This window comes from Myxine glutinosa, chromosome 9 (assembly GCF_964187855.1).
Source record: "Myxine glutinosa chromosome 9, kmMyxGlut1.1, whole genome shotgun sequence".
NCBI classification, from domain to species: Eukaryota; Metazoa; Chordata; class Myxini; order Myxiniformes; family Myxinidae; genus Myxine; species Myxine glutinosa.
This window is the reverse complement of record NC_136269.1, coordinates 12,338,744-12,349,898: the sequence shown is the minus strand read 5'-3', so window position 1 is coordinate 12,349,898 and position 11,155 is coordinate 12,338,744. Positions and strand designations below refer to the sequence as shown.

The 11,155-nt window shown below is 41.1% G+C and overlaps 1 protein-coding gene across 1 annotated transcript in view; it reads left to right on the top strand.

Annotated features, from left to right (window-relative positions):
* Window positions 1-212: 212 nt before the first annotated feature.
* The window catches only part of LOC137434750 (potassium channel subfamily K member 10-like), a 117,464-nt gene continuing 106,521 nt past the window's right edge, over window positions 213-11,155 (top strand). The window contains exon 1 of the mRNA XM_068127867.2: window positions 213-416. Within this exon, the coding sequence (XP_067983968.1) occupies window positions 228-416 (189 nt within the window). The 5' untranslated portion in view covers window positions 213-227. The remainder of the gene's footprint in view (window positions 417-11,155) is intronic.

The following is an 11,155-nucleotide window of genomic DNA, read 5'->3' as shown; positions in this document are numbered from 1 at the left end:
ACAGGTATGAAAATGTTTCCTGTATCTGTCATTGTAACCCTGTCCTTTCTCTGTTTCCCTGCTCCTGATCTCCCAACGAATCCCTTTACTCCACCATAACCACATCATGATCAGTGGATGGCTCGGGCAGCACCCCACTGCCTCGCCTGTCTATCGACTCTCGTTTCGCCGCAATGACGGCGGGTGAAGACCTTGCAGATGGAAGCATGACCGAAGGTGGTTCCGTTATGAAACGCAAAACGGTTCTCGCTGTGTTTACCTTGGTGCTCGTTTACCTTGTCCTGGGTGGCGTGGTCTTCTGGGCCCTTGAGAAGCCATTGGAGAGCAGAATGCAGACGACCGTGGCGAGCAGCAAAGTTGCCTTCCTGAATCGGCACTCCTGCGTTGCTTCCGAGGAGTTGGAGCAGCTCATCCACGTGAGATTCTCCCATCTCTCTTTATTTAAAAGATCTGTTTAAAAACGAGCAAGCAGACAACCCGATAATCATTGATGTGAGGCCTTGCCTGTGTGGCCTTGCCTGTGAGGCATCGGGATGACCGCTTATAGAATGCTATTCAAAGCAGGAATCGAATTACCACTCATTCATACCTCAGCAGTTAACATAACACTCAGCAATAACTCAGGTAATAACACTCAGCATATATTGCAAATGCATGCGTGAACAACCAGCCCAAGCGATGGTAGCGAAAGCATATTAATTTTTTCCATCAAGTCGTGTTTGTGCACCGATACATATCTGTAGGCCCAGGTGTAGGGCTATCCATCTCAGCCAGGGTCACTCATTGGGTGCACTCCATTACATCATTGTTTCCACAGCCCCATGAGTGATGTCTCGATGGGTAACACCTGAAAAGCACATTGTTACTCAGCGGAACAGGATGGCTGAAAATGCCATTTTGAAATATCATCGTAATTAGGGCCTCTAACGAAGAACAAGACAAAGCGGTAGAGAGAAAAATGGCCACTGTGGGGATCATACAAGGTTGGCATCTTCAACATACATCAGATTCATTGACATTATTGAGATTTTCTGCCAAACATGGAATGTTAGGTGACGATGCTCTCACCTGGTGATGTAATGTTATTGAATTTAAACTTGCACTCTAGATTATTATTGATGAATTATTATTATTATTGATGAATTATTAGAGAGCTTCGTAAGCGAACCTCTATGGCAATTGCATGTATATGTAAATCCATACAAAATTTCACTGTCATTCCCCATTCCCTTGGGAACAAAATTTCATGTTGTCATTTCAAATGTCCCTTCCATGATCCGCCATCTTGTATTCGCAGTATGGCGATATATCTATTTCCGGTGACGTCAAACGTTTTATATACACTAGAATCCCACATTCTCTGATGTTGAGTTTTTATTTAATTATAATAATAGGTATTGTTTTTAATGTTTACTTCATCTCTTGGCCTTGCTGTGTTTTAATTTGTTGGGTGTAGTGACTAAGGTAGTGTAGCTGGTGGTACCTCATGAGGTGGTTCATATATCTTAAGATTTTTAATAGAGAGCTTCGTAAGCGAACCTCTATGGCAATTGCATGTATATGTAAATCCATTCAAAATTTCACTGTCATTCCCCATTCCCTTGGGAACAAAATTTCATGTTGTCATTTCAAATGTCCCTTCCATGATCCACCATCTTGTCCCTTCCATGATCCGCCATCTTGCTCACGTGATCTTGCTTTGGTCTGGCGCGACCGATAAATTATTTTCACCTGGTGATTAAAATCAATAAATTACAATACAGTACTGTACAGAACAGATTTTGAATTCCAAACCGCTCATCATTTACGCCAGCTACACCGACTTCTTTTTTCCACCAGCTACACTGACTTCATTTAAGCCAGGTTAACCGATTTCAGTTTTCAGCCATCTACACCGACTTCAGTTTTCCGCCAGCGACACCGACTTCATTTATAATTGTAAGCCCAAGATCAAACAACCTAGCCTAGCTAGGCCTAGGCCTACAGATGTTTGCGAGGGCTGCGTAATCGATCGACTGACTATTGTCGACGAAGCTCTCACTCTACGCAATGCGTATTTTCATATTATTGATTATTGATGAATATTATTTACTAGACACAGTTGCTTTGGCGCTTATGACCTAAATATCAGACCGTGAATGGTTGTACTAATGCCTTGTACTGTAGGCCCATGATGTACACACTGGATCCATCAAGTACGTACTGAACTGGAGTGAAATTTCAACTTTTCTCTCTGACAAATATTAATTTGACATGGACCCTGTCTGTGCTGCACTGCATTACATAGTCTCCATGATGTGCTCTAGATATTTGAGGTTCTCAAGGCCATCCATCATATCATCATACTAAAATACGCTATTTAGTGTCTGTCTGTCCGTCTGTCTGATGAATTTTTGATGCCAATACATTCCGTCGTTACTTATCCAATCTCAACCAAACTTGACAGGATGACGAAGGGTTACATAATGAAGGTTTTAGCGCATTCATTTGACCCCCACCCCAAGGGGGTTTTCTCCCCCGAGCGGGTTTTCCCCGCCATTACCGTCAATGGGGTTGCGTGTTGAGGTGTATATAAATGTTAAATTAGCTTTATCTTGGTGTATTTCCAAAGAAGATTTATCGTGGCGTTTTTCCAAAGACGCTTTTAATAACAAAATTAATGATAATCGCATATTAGCCGGCGAAGCCGGTGTTGTGAATGAACGCGTACGTATTATGTTGAAAAGCCAGATTTTGCTGGATCCCTTGAGAATTTCTAAATTTTGACGCACCAAATCGCTCAATGGAGGCCGCCATCTTGCGGATGCGGAAGTATGCATAACACATTGAAAAAAGTTCAATAGGAGTTTGTTTCACCCATCTTTTTTTGATTCACAATCTTATGCACCTCTAATTTGTAGCCGGCGAAGCCGGTGTTGTCAATGAACGCGTACGTATTATGTTGAAAAAACAGATTATGCTGGATCCCTTGGCTTGAGAATTTCGAAGCTTTGACGCACCAAATCACTCAATGGAGGCCGCCATCTTGCGGATGCGGAAGTATGCATAACAAATTTGAAAAAGTTCCATAGGAGTTTCTTTCACCCATCTTTGTTTGATTCACAATCTTATGCACCTCTAATTTGTAATTAAAATACTTTAAGACCAACCTCGGCCCGCACGGGCCTGGTTATCTTCAACGAAAATCGTCACCAAACACCGGAACCAATGAGATTTGAGCATTTGAAAAAATATTTGAAAAACCAAATCACTCAATGGAGGCCGCCATCTTCCGGATGCGGAAGTTTGCATAAAACAATTGCGAAAAAGTTCAATAGGAGTTTGTTTCACCCGTCTTTGTTTGATTCACCATCTTATGCACCTCTAATTTGTAATTAAATTACTTTAAGACCAACCTCGTTATCTTCAACGAAAATCATCACCAAACACCGGAACCAATGAGATTCGAGCATTTGAAAAAATACTTCAAAAAAGCTTATTACACGTTTCGGAGGGTGAAAATGGCGTCAAACATTCTAAAATTGACGAAGAATTGTTTTTTAGAAATCTCGCGGCTGTATGGGATAGTTTTTCACGGCCGGAAATATCCGAAGTTGAGACGGAATTCACCGAATTAATCAAGAAGTAAATTTTATGCACCTCTAATTTGTAATTAAATTATTTTAAGACCAACCTCGTTATCTTCAACGAAAATCGTCACCAAACACCGGAACCAATGAGATTCGAGCATTTGAAAAAATACTTCAAAAAAGCTTATTACACGTTTCGGAGGGTGAAAACGGCGTCAAACATTCTAAAATTGACGAAGAATTATTTTTTAGAAATCTCGCGGCCGTAGGGGATAGTTTTTCACGGCCGGAAATATCCGAAGTTGAGACGGAATTCACCGCATTAATCAAGAAGTAAATTTTATCAATTTTAATCTCATCCAGAATGCAAATGGTGTCATTTTAGGTCTGAATTTGCGAAATTTTGTGAGCTGACCAATCAGCGATCAGCTTAGGTCAGCCATTCAGCGCCATCGACACGGTTTGATTAACGACAGTCACACATTGCCGTTGAAACGGCGCTATCGTCTGATCTGTCGGCACTGATCTTACTGCAAGCTAACTTCTTCTGGTGGAGGAAGCCGCAGTGCCCGGAGAGAACCAGTCCTGACAGCGACTGAAGTTAGAAGACTACACACATACTGTGAAAACGTATGTTAAGCCCAGTTAAAATTTCTTAAAATAGGCCCTAAGCTAGCACATCGTATAGTTACTTCCTTAAGCTTCTTGTGACATTTATTGTATGTAGGTATTGGGGAGGACGGTCTGCTCTTCTCTTTTACCAAGTCTTACCAGGTACGGTACCTACTACACCTACCTACTACCAACTACCTAACCCACTGATGCCATCGTGATTTGGTAAAATAGTGGCAAGAGGCTTTGGCTTCGCCGGCTCATTGCGGCTTTGCAGTCGGGTACTAGTATTAATGTTATTACAAAACAATATTAATACTAATAATGTCCCACTTCCCCAAGGCTTTTTTTCGTGCAGTGATAACGTGTATAAATAGCTTATAGTTATAATGGCGTTTCCGTGGGAGCAACGACTTCTACAGGAAGTAAAAATATTATAAACCACAAACATGTATGATTTGCTTTTTAAAACAGTCGCTAATGCTCTTTATAACACTAAATGTAGAAATTTGGAGGAATCCCGACATCCGTGAAGTAAGGTTTACTTGCAGAACTGAGCGAAGATCTACTGTACTCTATATAACCCACAAATGTTGGGTTAATAACATGGCCCTTTCTGCCGCTACCGTGGCAATTTTCGTGGCGAACTTTTGAAACTCGTTCCTGCTGTTTGATACGAAACTGAAAGGGAGAAGCTCGGGTTGTGCTCCTTTACCAAGCAGCTAGCTAGCGCTTGCCAAGCCAGCCGTTCCTTACCGGTTTTGAATGGAGTGCTTGCTCGAATGCTTAAACCACTTGGCGATCTCTCCACAAGAAACTTGGTAAATGAACACACACCCAATGTTCTTGAGATCCGACCATAGATCGAATGTAATCTATGTACCCCAAAGAGGAATGACCCTTTTTCCGCTCCCGTAGTGAGCGGGTGTACTCGTGTTCATAAATGTGCCGCCCGCTCAGCCACTCTCACCAACGACTGAGCCGATGTGAAACATTGTGCAGCCATTGTGAAACATTGTGCAGCCATTGTGAAACATTGTGCAGCCATTGTGAAACATCGAATAGTTTTAGATGCTCGGGATGATTGACAAGGCTTCTGCCACCCTGAGAATATTATAAACAGTCACACGTATCTTGTGTAGTACTTACTACCTTAAAGAGGAAAACAAACGTTAAAAAAAAATTCCGAAAAACAATTAAAATCATTAATCAGGGTCCACCCTGAAAGTTTTTATTTGATTTTCCCAATCAGAAAGTGTCAAAAATATCCCAAAAGTGTCGATTTTCGATTTTACCAGTGACGTCACACCATGCTCTCACCTTGATCGAAATGGCGGATTTATCCAGTAATCTCTGTTTGTTTGTACGTTTGTACGTTTGTTTGTCTGTGACCGCTGTTTCTCGACAACCACGGGTCCGATATACTTTTAACTTGCCAGGTATATTGCTGGGGACCCGAGGATGTGCCTTTTCAAGGTTTCATATTAATCGGACAATTACTTACCGAGCTATGTCCAAAAAACGATTCAACCAATCAGAGAGCAGCGAACTATCGCGTGTGCCGAACGTGGCGGACACACTCTGCCTCGGATGGCACATTTGAGAGCGTATTCATTTATTTCACGTTTGCAAACTATGTTGGCGCTATACTATGTTTTAAAACTAATAAAAACCATTTCATGTAAATAGAGGGGGGGGGGGGGGGGGGATTGTCACTGTACTCGCAAGCAGTTCGCCGTTCGCTTTGGCGTTGCGAATGGACCAAAACATTTCATGGACCAAACCATTTCATGTAAAGCGTTCGCCGTTCGCTTTGGCGTTGCGAATGGACCAAAACTTTTCATGGACCAAACCATTTCATGTAAATAGAGGGGGGGATATAATTTTAGATATATATATAGTACGGGCATGCCCTAGTATAGAGAAACCACTGAATTGAAAATATATACAGAACGCTCATACTCCGTGAAAAGTGTAGCCGCCGTGTCGCCATCTTGGTTAGCACGACTTGACCGACTCACTTCGCGGATCTCGTTTGTTTTGAACGTGTCCCAGATTTTAAATTCCCAGATTTTAAATGTTAGTGTTATGTACACACGTTGTACACACAGGCATGTACATTCTCCCGGCTGCTCACTCTGCCAACCATTTGGGCCTACTTAAATAAAGTTGAGTACATTTCATCACTTTAGTTTGCATTATTTTGATACGTAATAAAAGGACAGCTAAATTCATGTTTTCAATTTTGACCAAAAACAAATCATTGTGAAACTAGAACGCCACTCAGTAGAGTGCATACTCCCGCCGTGGGTCAAGTTGGAATAGTACGATTTCACAAAAGTTTGAGGGAGCAGTTCAGTGACAACACAAGACAAGACAACACAAGACTGGAACTGCACAGATATATATATATATATATATATATATATATATATATATATATATATATATATATATATATACTACTGTGTTCAAAAAGTATCCGACTTTTATTTTTCGTGCGTAAAAAAAAAGAAGCTAGGGAGGCGTTGATTGGTGTACGTATGTAGGCGATCCTAATGCACACGCGTGAATTTTTTCCCACCTGCAGAAGCTGTCATTCGACGGCAGACGGCCGATGAGTGAGGACATGTAAGTGAGTGCCGTCGGATTTTCGTTTTTGACAAAATGACGGAAAAACTTGAACAACGCTACTACATCAAATTTTGTGTAAAGCTTGGCGATTCCCAAGTGGAAACGATCCGCAAGATTCAACACCGTTCATTCCATTATGAAGGAGGATTTGGGCTTCAGGAGAATCTCAGCGAAGTTCGTACCAAAGCTGCTAACGATTGAGCAGAAGCAACTCCGTTTGGAGATCGCACAGGACATGCTGGAGACTGTGAACAGCGATCCCAGCTTCCTCAACACAGTGATCACTGGCGATGAGTCCTGGGTTTATGGGTACGACCCAGAAACCAAGTTGCAGTCATCACAATGGAAGCATCCAACATCCCCGAGGCCAAAAAACACAAAATTTGATGCAGTAGCGTTGTTCAAGTTTTTCCGTCATTTTGTCAAAAACGAAAATCCGACGGCGCTCACTTACATGTCCTCACTCATCGGCGGTCTGCCGTCGAATGACAGCTTCTGCAGGTGGGAAAAAATTCACGCGTGTGCATTAGGATCGCCTACATACGTGCACCAATCAACGCTTCCCTAGCTTCTTTTTTTTTGCGCACGAAAAATAAAGGCCGGATACTTTTTGAACACACTACGTATATATATATATAATATACAGAAGATTAAAAACACCTCACAGCCACGAAACACAAAATTAAAAACACTTCACAGCCGCGAAACACGAAATAAAAAACACCTCAGTCACAAAACAAGAAATTAAAAACACTTCACAGCCACAAAACAAGATATTAAAAACATTTCACAGCCACGTAACACGAAATTAAAAACACTTCACAGCCACAAAACACGAAATTAAAAACACTTCACAGCCATGAAACAGGAAATTAAAAACACTTCACAGCCACAAAACACGAAATTAAAAACACTTCACAGCCACAAAACACGAAATTAAAAACACTTCACAGCCACGTAACACGAAATTAAAAACATTTCACAACCAGGTAACACTAAATTAAAAACACTTCACAGCCACAAAACGCGAAATAAAAAACACCTCACAGCCACAAAACAAGAAATTAAAAACACTTCACAGCCACGAAACACGAAATTAAAAACACTTCACAGCCACAAAACACAAAATTAAAAACACTTCACAGCCACGAAACACGAAATAAAAAACACCTCACAGCCACAAAGCAAGAAATTAAAATCACTTCACAGCCACGAAACACGAAATAAAAAACACTTCACAGCCAGAAAACATGAAACTAAAAACATTTCACAGCCACGTAACACGAAATTAAAAACACTTCACAGCCAGAAAACATGAAACTAAAAACATTTCACAGCCACGTAACACGAAATTAAAAACACTTCACAGCCACGTAACACGAAATTAAAAACACTTCACAGCCACATAACACGAAATTAAAAACACTTCACAGCCACAAAACACAAAATTAAAAACACCTCACAGCCATGAAACACGAAATTAAAAACACTTCACAGCCACAAAACACGAAATTAAAAACACTTCACAGCCACAAAACAAGAAATTAAAAACACTTCACAGCCACGTAACACGAAATTAAAAACACTTCACAGCCACAAAACACGAAATTAAAAACACTTCACAGCCACGTAACACGAAATTAAAAACACTTCACAGCCACAAAACACAAAATTAAAAACACTTCACAGCCATAAAACACGAAATTAAAAACACTTCACAGCCACGTAACACGAAATTAAAAACACCTCACAGCCACAAAATTAAAAACACTTCACAGCCACGAAACACGAAATAAAAAACACCTCACAGCCACAAACCAAGAAATTAAAAACACTTCACAGCCACAAAACAAGATATTAAAAACATTTCACAGCCACGTAACATGAAATTAAAAACACTTCACAGCCACGTAACACGAAATTAAAAACACCTCACAGCCAGGAAATTAAAAACACCTCACAACCACGTAACACGAAATAAAAAACACCTCACAGCCACAAAACAAGAAATTAAAAAAGTTCACAGCCACAAAACAAGAAATTAAAAACATTTCACAGCCATGTAACACTAAATTAAAAACACTTCACAGCCACGTAACACGAAATTAAAAACACCTCACAGCCACGAAATTAAAAACACCTCACAGCCACGTGATTTAAAAACACCTCACCACCACATAATGCAAAATACCTCACCACCACGTGATTCAAAACCACCATCACGTTATTAAAAACACTTCACAACCACGGAAATAAAAGTTTCAGGCAGTAGTTCAGTGACAACAGACACTGCCCAGATACAGACTTGGCATTTAATATGGAATATATTTTTTTTCTTGACTTGGGTTTACTTTCTGAACTCAGTATATTAATCTGGTGAGTTTATTTTACCCTTCGGTGATGTCTTTGTTGAAAGAACCATGTCACTGATTGTCTTTCGCAGCAAGAAGTCAATAACAGGATTATATCACAGGTGGCATGACAAAATGTAAGGACAGGTACATTTGACGATTGGCTTCACAATCGGGTATATAAGGGTTGTTGCGTTCTCTATTAGTGGAAAACAACTGCTGCACGTCTACAAAAGTTATTGCCGCTTCCTCTGGAGATGGTCCGTCAACTTGACAATGCTGTTTGTCATGGAGTGGTGGCTTTACGAAATTCTGGCATGAAACAGCATGCTATTGCTCGGCAGTATGGCATCACTCAAGGTCAGGTGTTAAAGATCCTGAAACGAAATGCTCAGAAGGGTGTCCCTACTCCAATACCGAGGCCAGGACGTCCACGCAGAACCACAAGGAGAGATGATCGCCAGCTGCACCGGTTAGTCTGCAATGGCTGTACCAAGTCAGCTAATCGGGTCAGGGCTGAGTGGCAGCAACTGACAAATGTGCCTGTATCCAGAAGGCTAGTCAACCAACGACTGGTTTAAGCAGGCTATCGTGCCAGGCGTCCCCAGAGAAAGCCACGCCTAACCAGACAACACAGCCAGCGCTGATTGCAGTGGGCCAGAGAGCACCGTCAATGGCAGCCAGGACACTGGAATTCACGTGACCTTCAGTGACGAGTCTAGATTTCTGGTCTATCGTCAAGATGGCCGCGTCCGAGTGTGCAAACAAGTGCATGAAGCCCGCACCGAAGATTGTATAGTGCCAAGAGTCCAAGCTGGAGGTGGTGGGGTGACCGTTTGGCTGCTTTTCATGCAGGGGGTAAAACTGACCTGGTTGTTCTGAATGGAAACCTGAACCAGTTCAAGTACAGGGTCATTCTGGAAGAAACATTGCTTCCATTTGCTCGTGCAGCTTTTCGAGGAAACTTTGTCTTCCAAGATGACAATGCACGGCCTCATCGTGCTCGCATGATCCAACACTTTCTTGCTGACCGTGGTGTAGAGCATATGGAGTGGCCTGCCATGTCCCCGGATATGAATCTGATAGAGAACTTGTGGGCAGAATTAACGCGTCAAATCGACAACTTGGACCAGCAGCCCACCTCTGTGCGTGAATTGCAGCAGGCTATTGTAACTGCATGACAAGCGATTCCTGTTCAAACCTTGGCAAATCTCGTGAACAGCATGCCTCAACGTGTACGTGCTCTCCTGAATGCTCGTGGGGGTTATACGAAGTACTGAACTGTAATTTTACTGTCCGTAATCCCAGTCGTAATTTAACTTTTGTTTTTGTTAAAAAAAAATTTTGGCTAATGTGCAAAATAAAGAGATACTTCTGGAAAACGCACAGAAGTTTAACACAGTACTGTCCATGAATTGAGTTCGATATCAGTTTACATCACTTTCAAGGATCAATTTATTTGCTTCGAAATGTCAAATGTGGTTTTTGTTTCTTTTAAAGGTCACATGAACGAAATCTAGAATAATTTCAACATAATTCCAATGAACTTTTCGTTCTAAGTCATCTTGAAAAGTAAGTTCACCCCCACAAAAAAAAAATTCCATATTAAATGCCAAGTCTGTATGTAGATATATAGATAAATAAACCTGAAAATCACAGAGCCAGAATTATTTTTTGGTCTGGGAAGCCCATGCGAGGTTTCTTCTTCTTCAGCCTCTCACAACCCTGGGTGAATATGCGATCTTTTAAAAAAAAGTTCGAATTTTGCCAAATCTGTTTTATTCGTTTGTTAATATACCTCAGCCATTGACAAATCTGGAACTAAGTCTTTATAACTTCATCAAATACTGACACCGCGAATGACATTCGCTGAGCTAAATGTTGATGTCTGTTCTGAGGTAAAAAAAAGAAAAAGAAGAAAAAGCAGTTTTAAAGCATTATACGTATCAAACGGTGCATTTTATGAAACTGGGAAACCTAATACACACT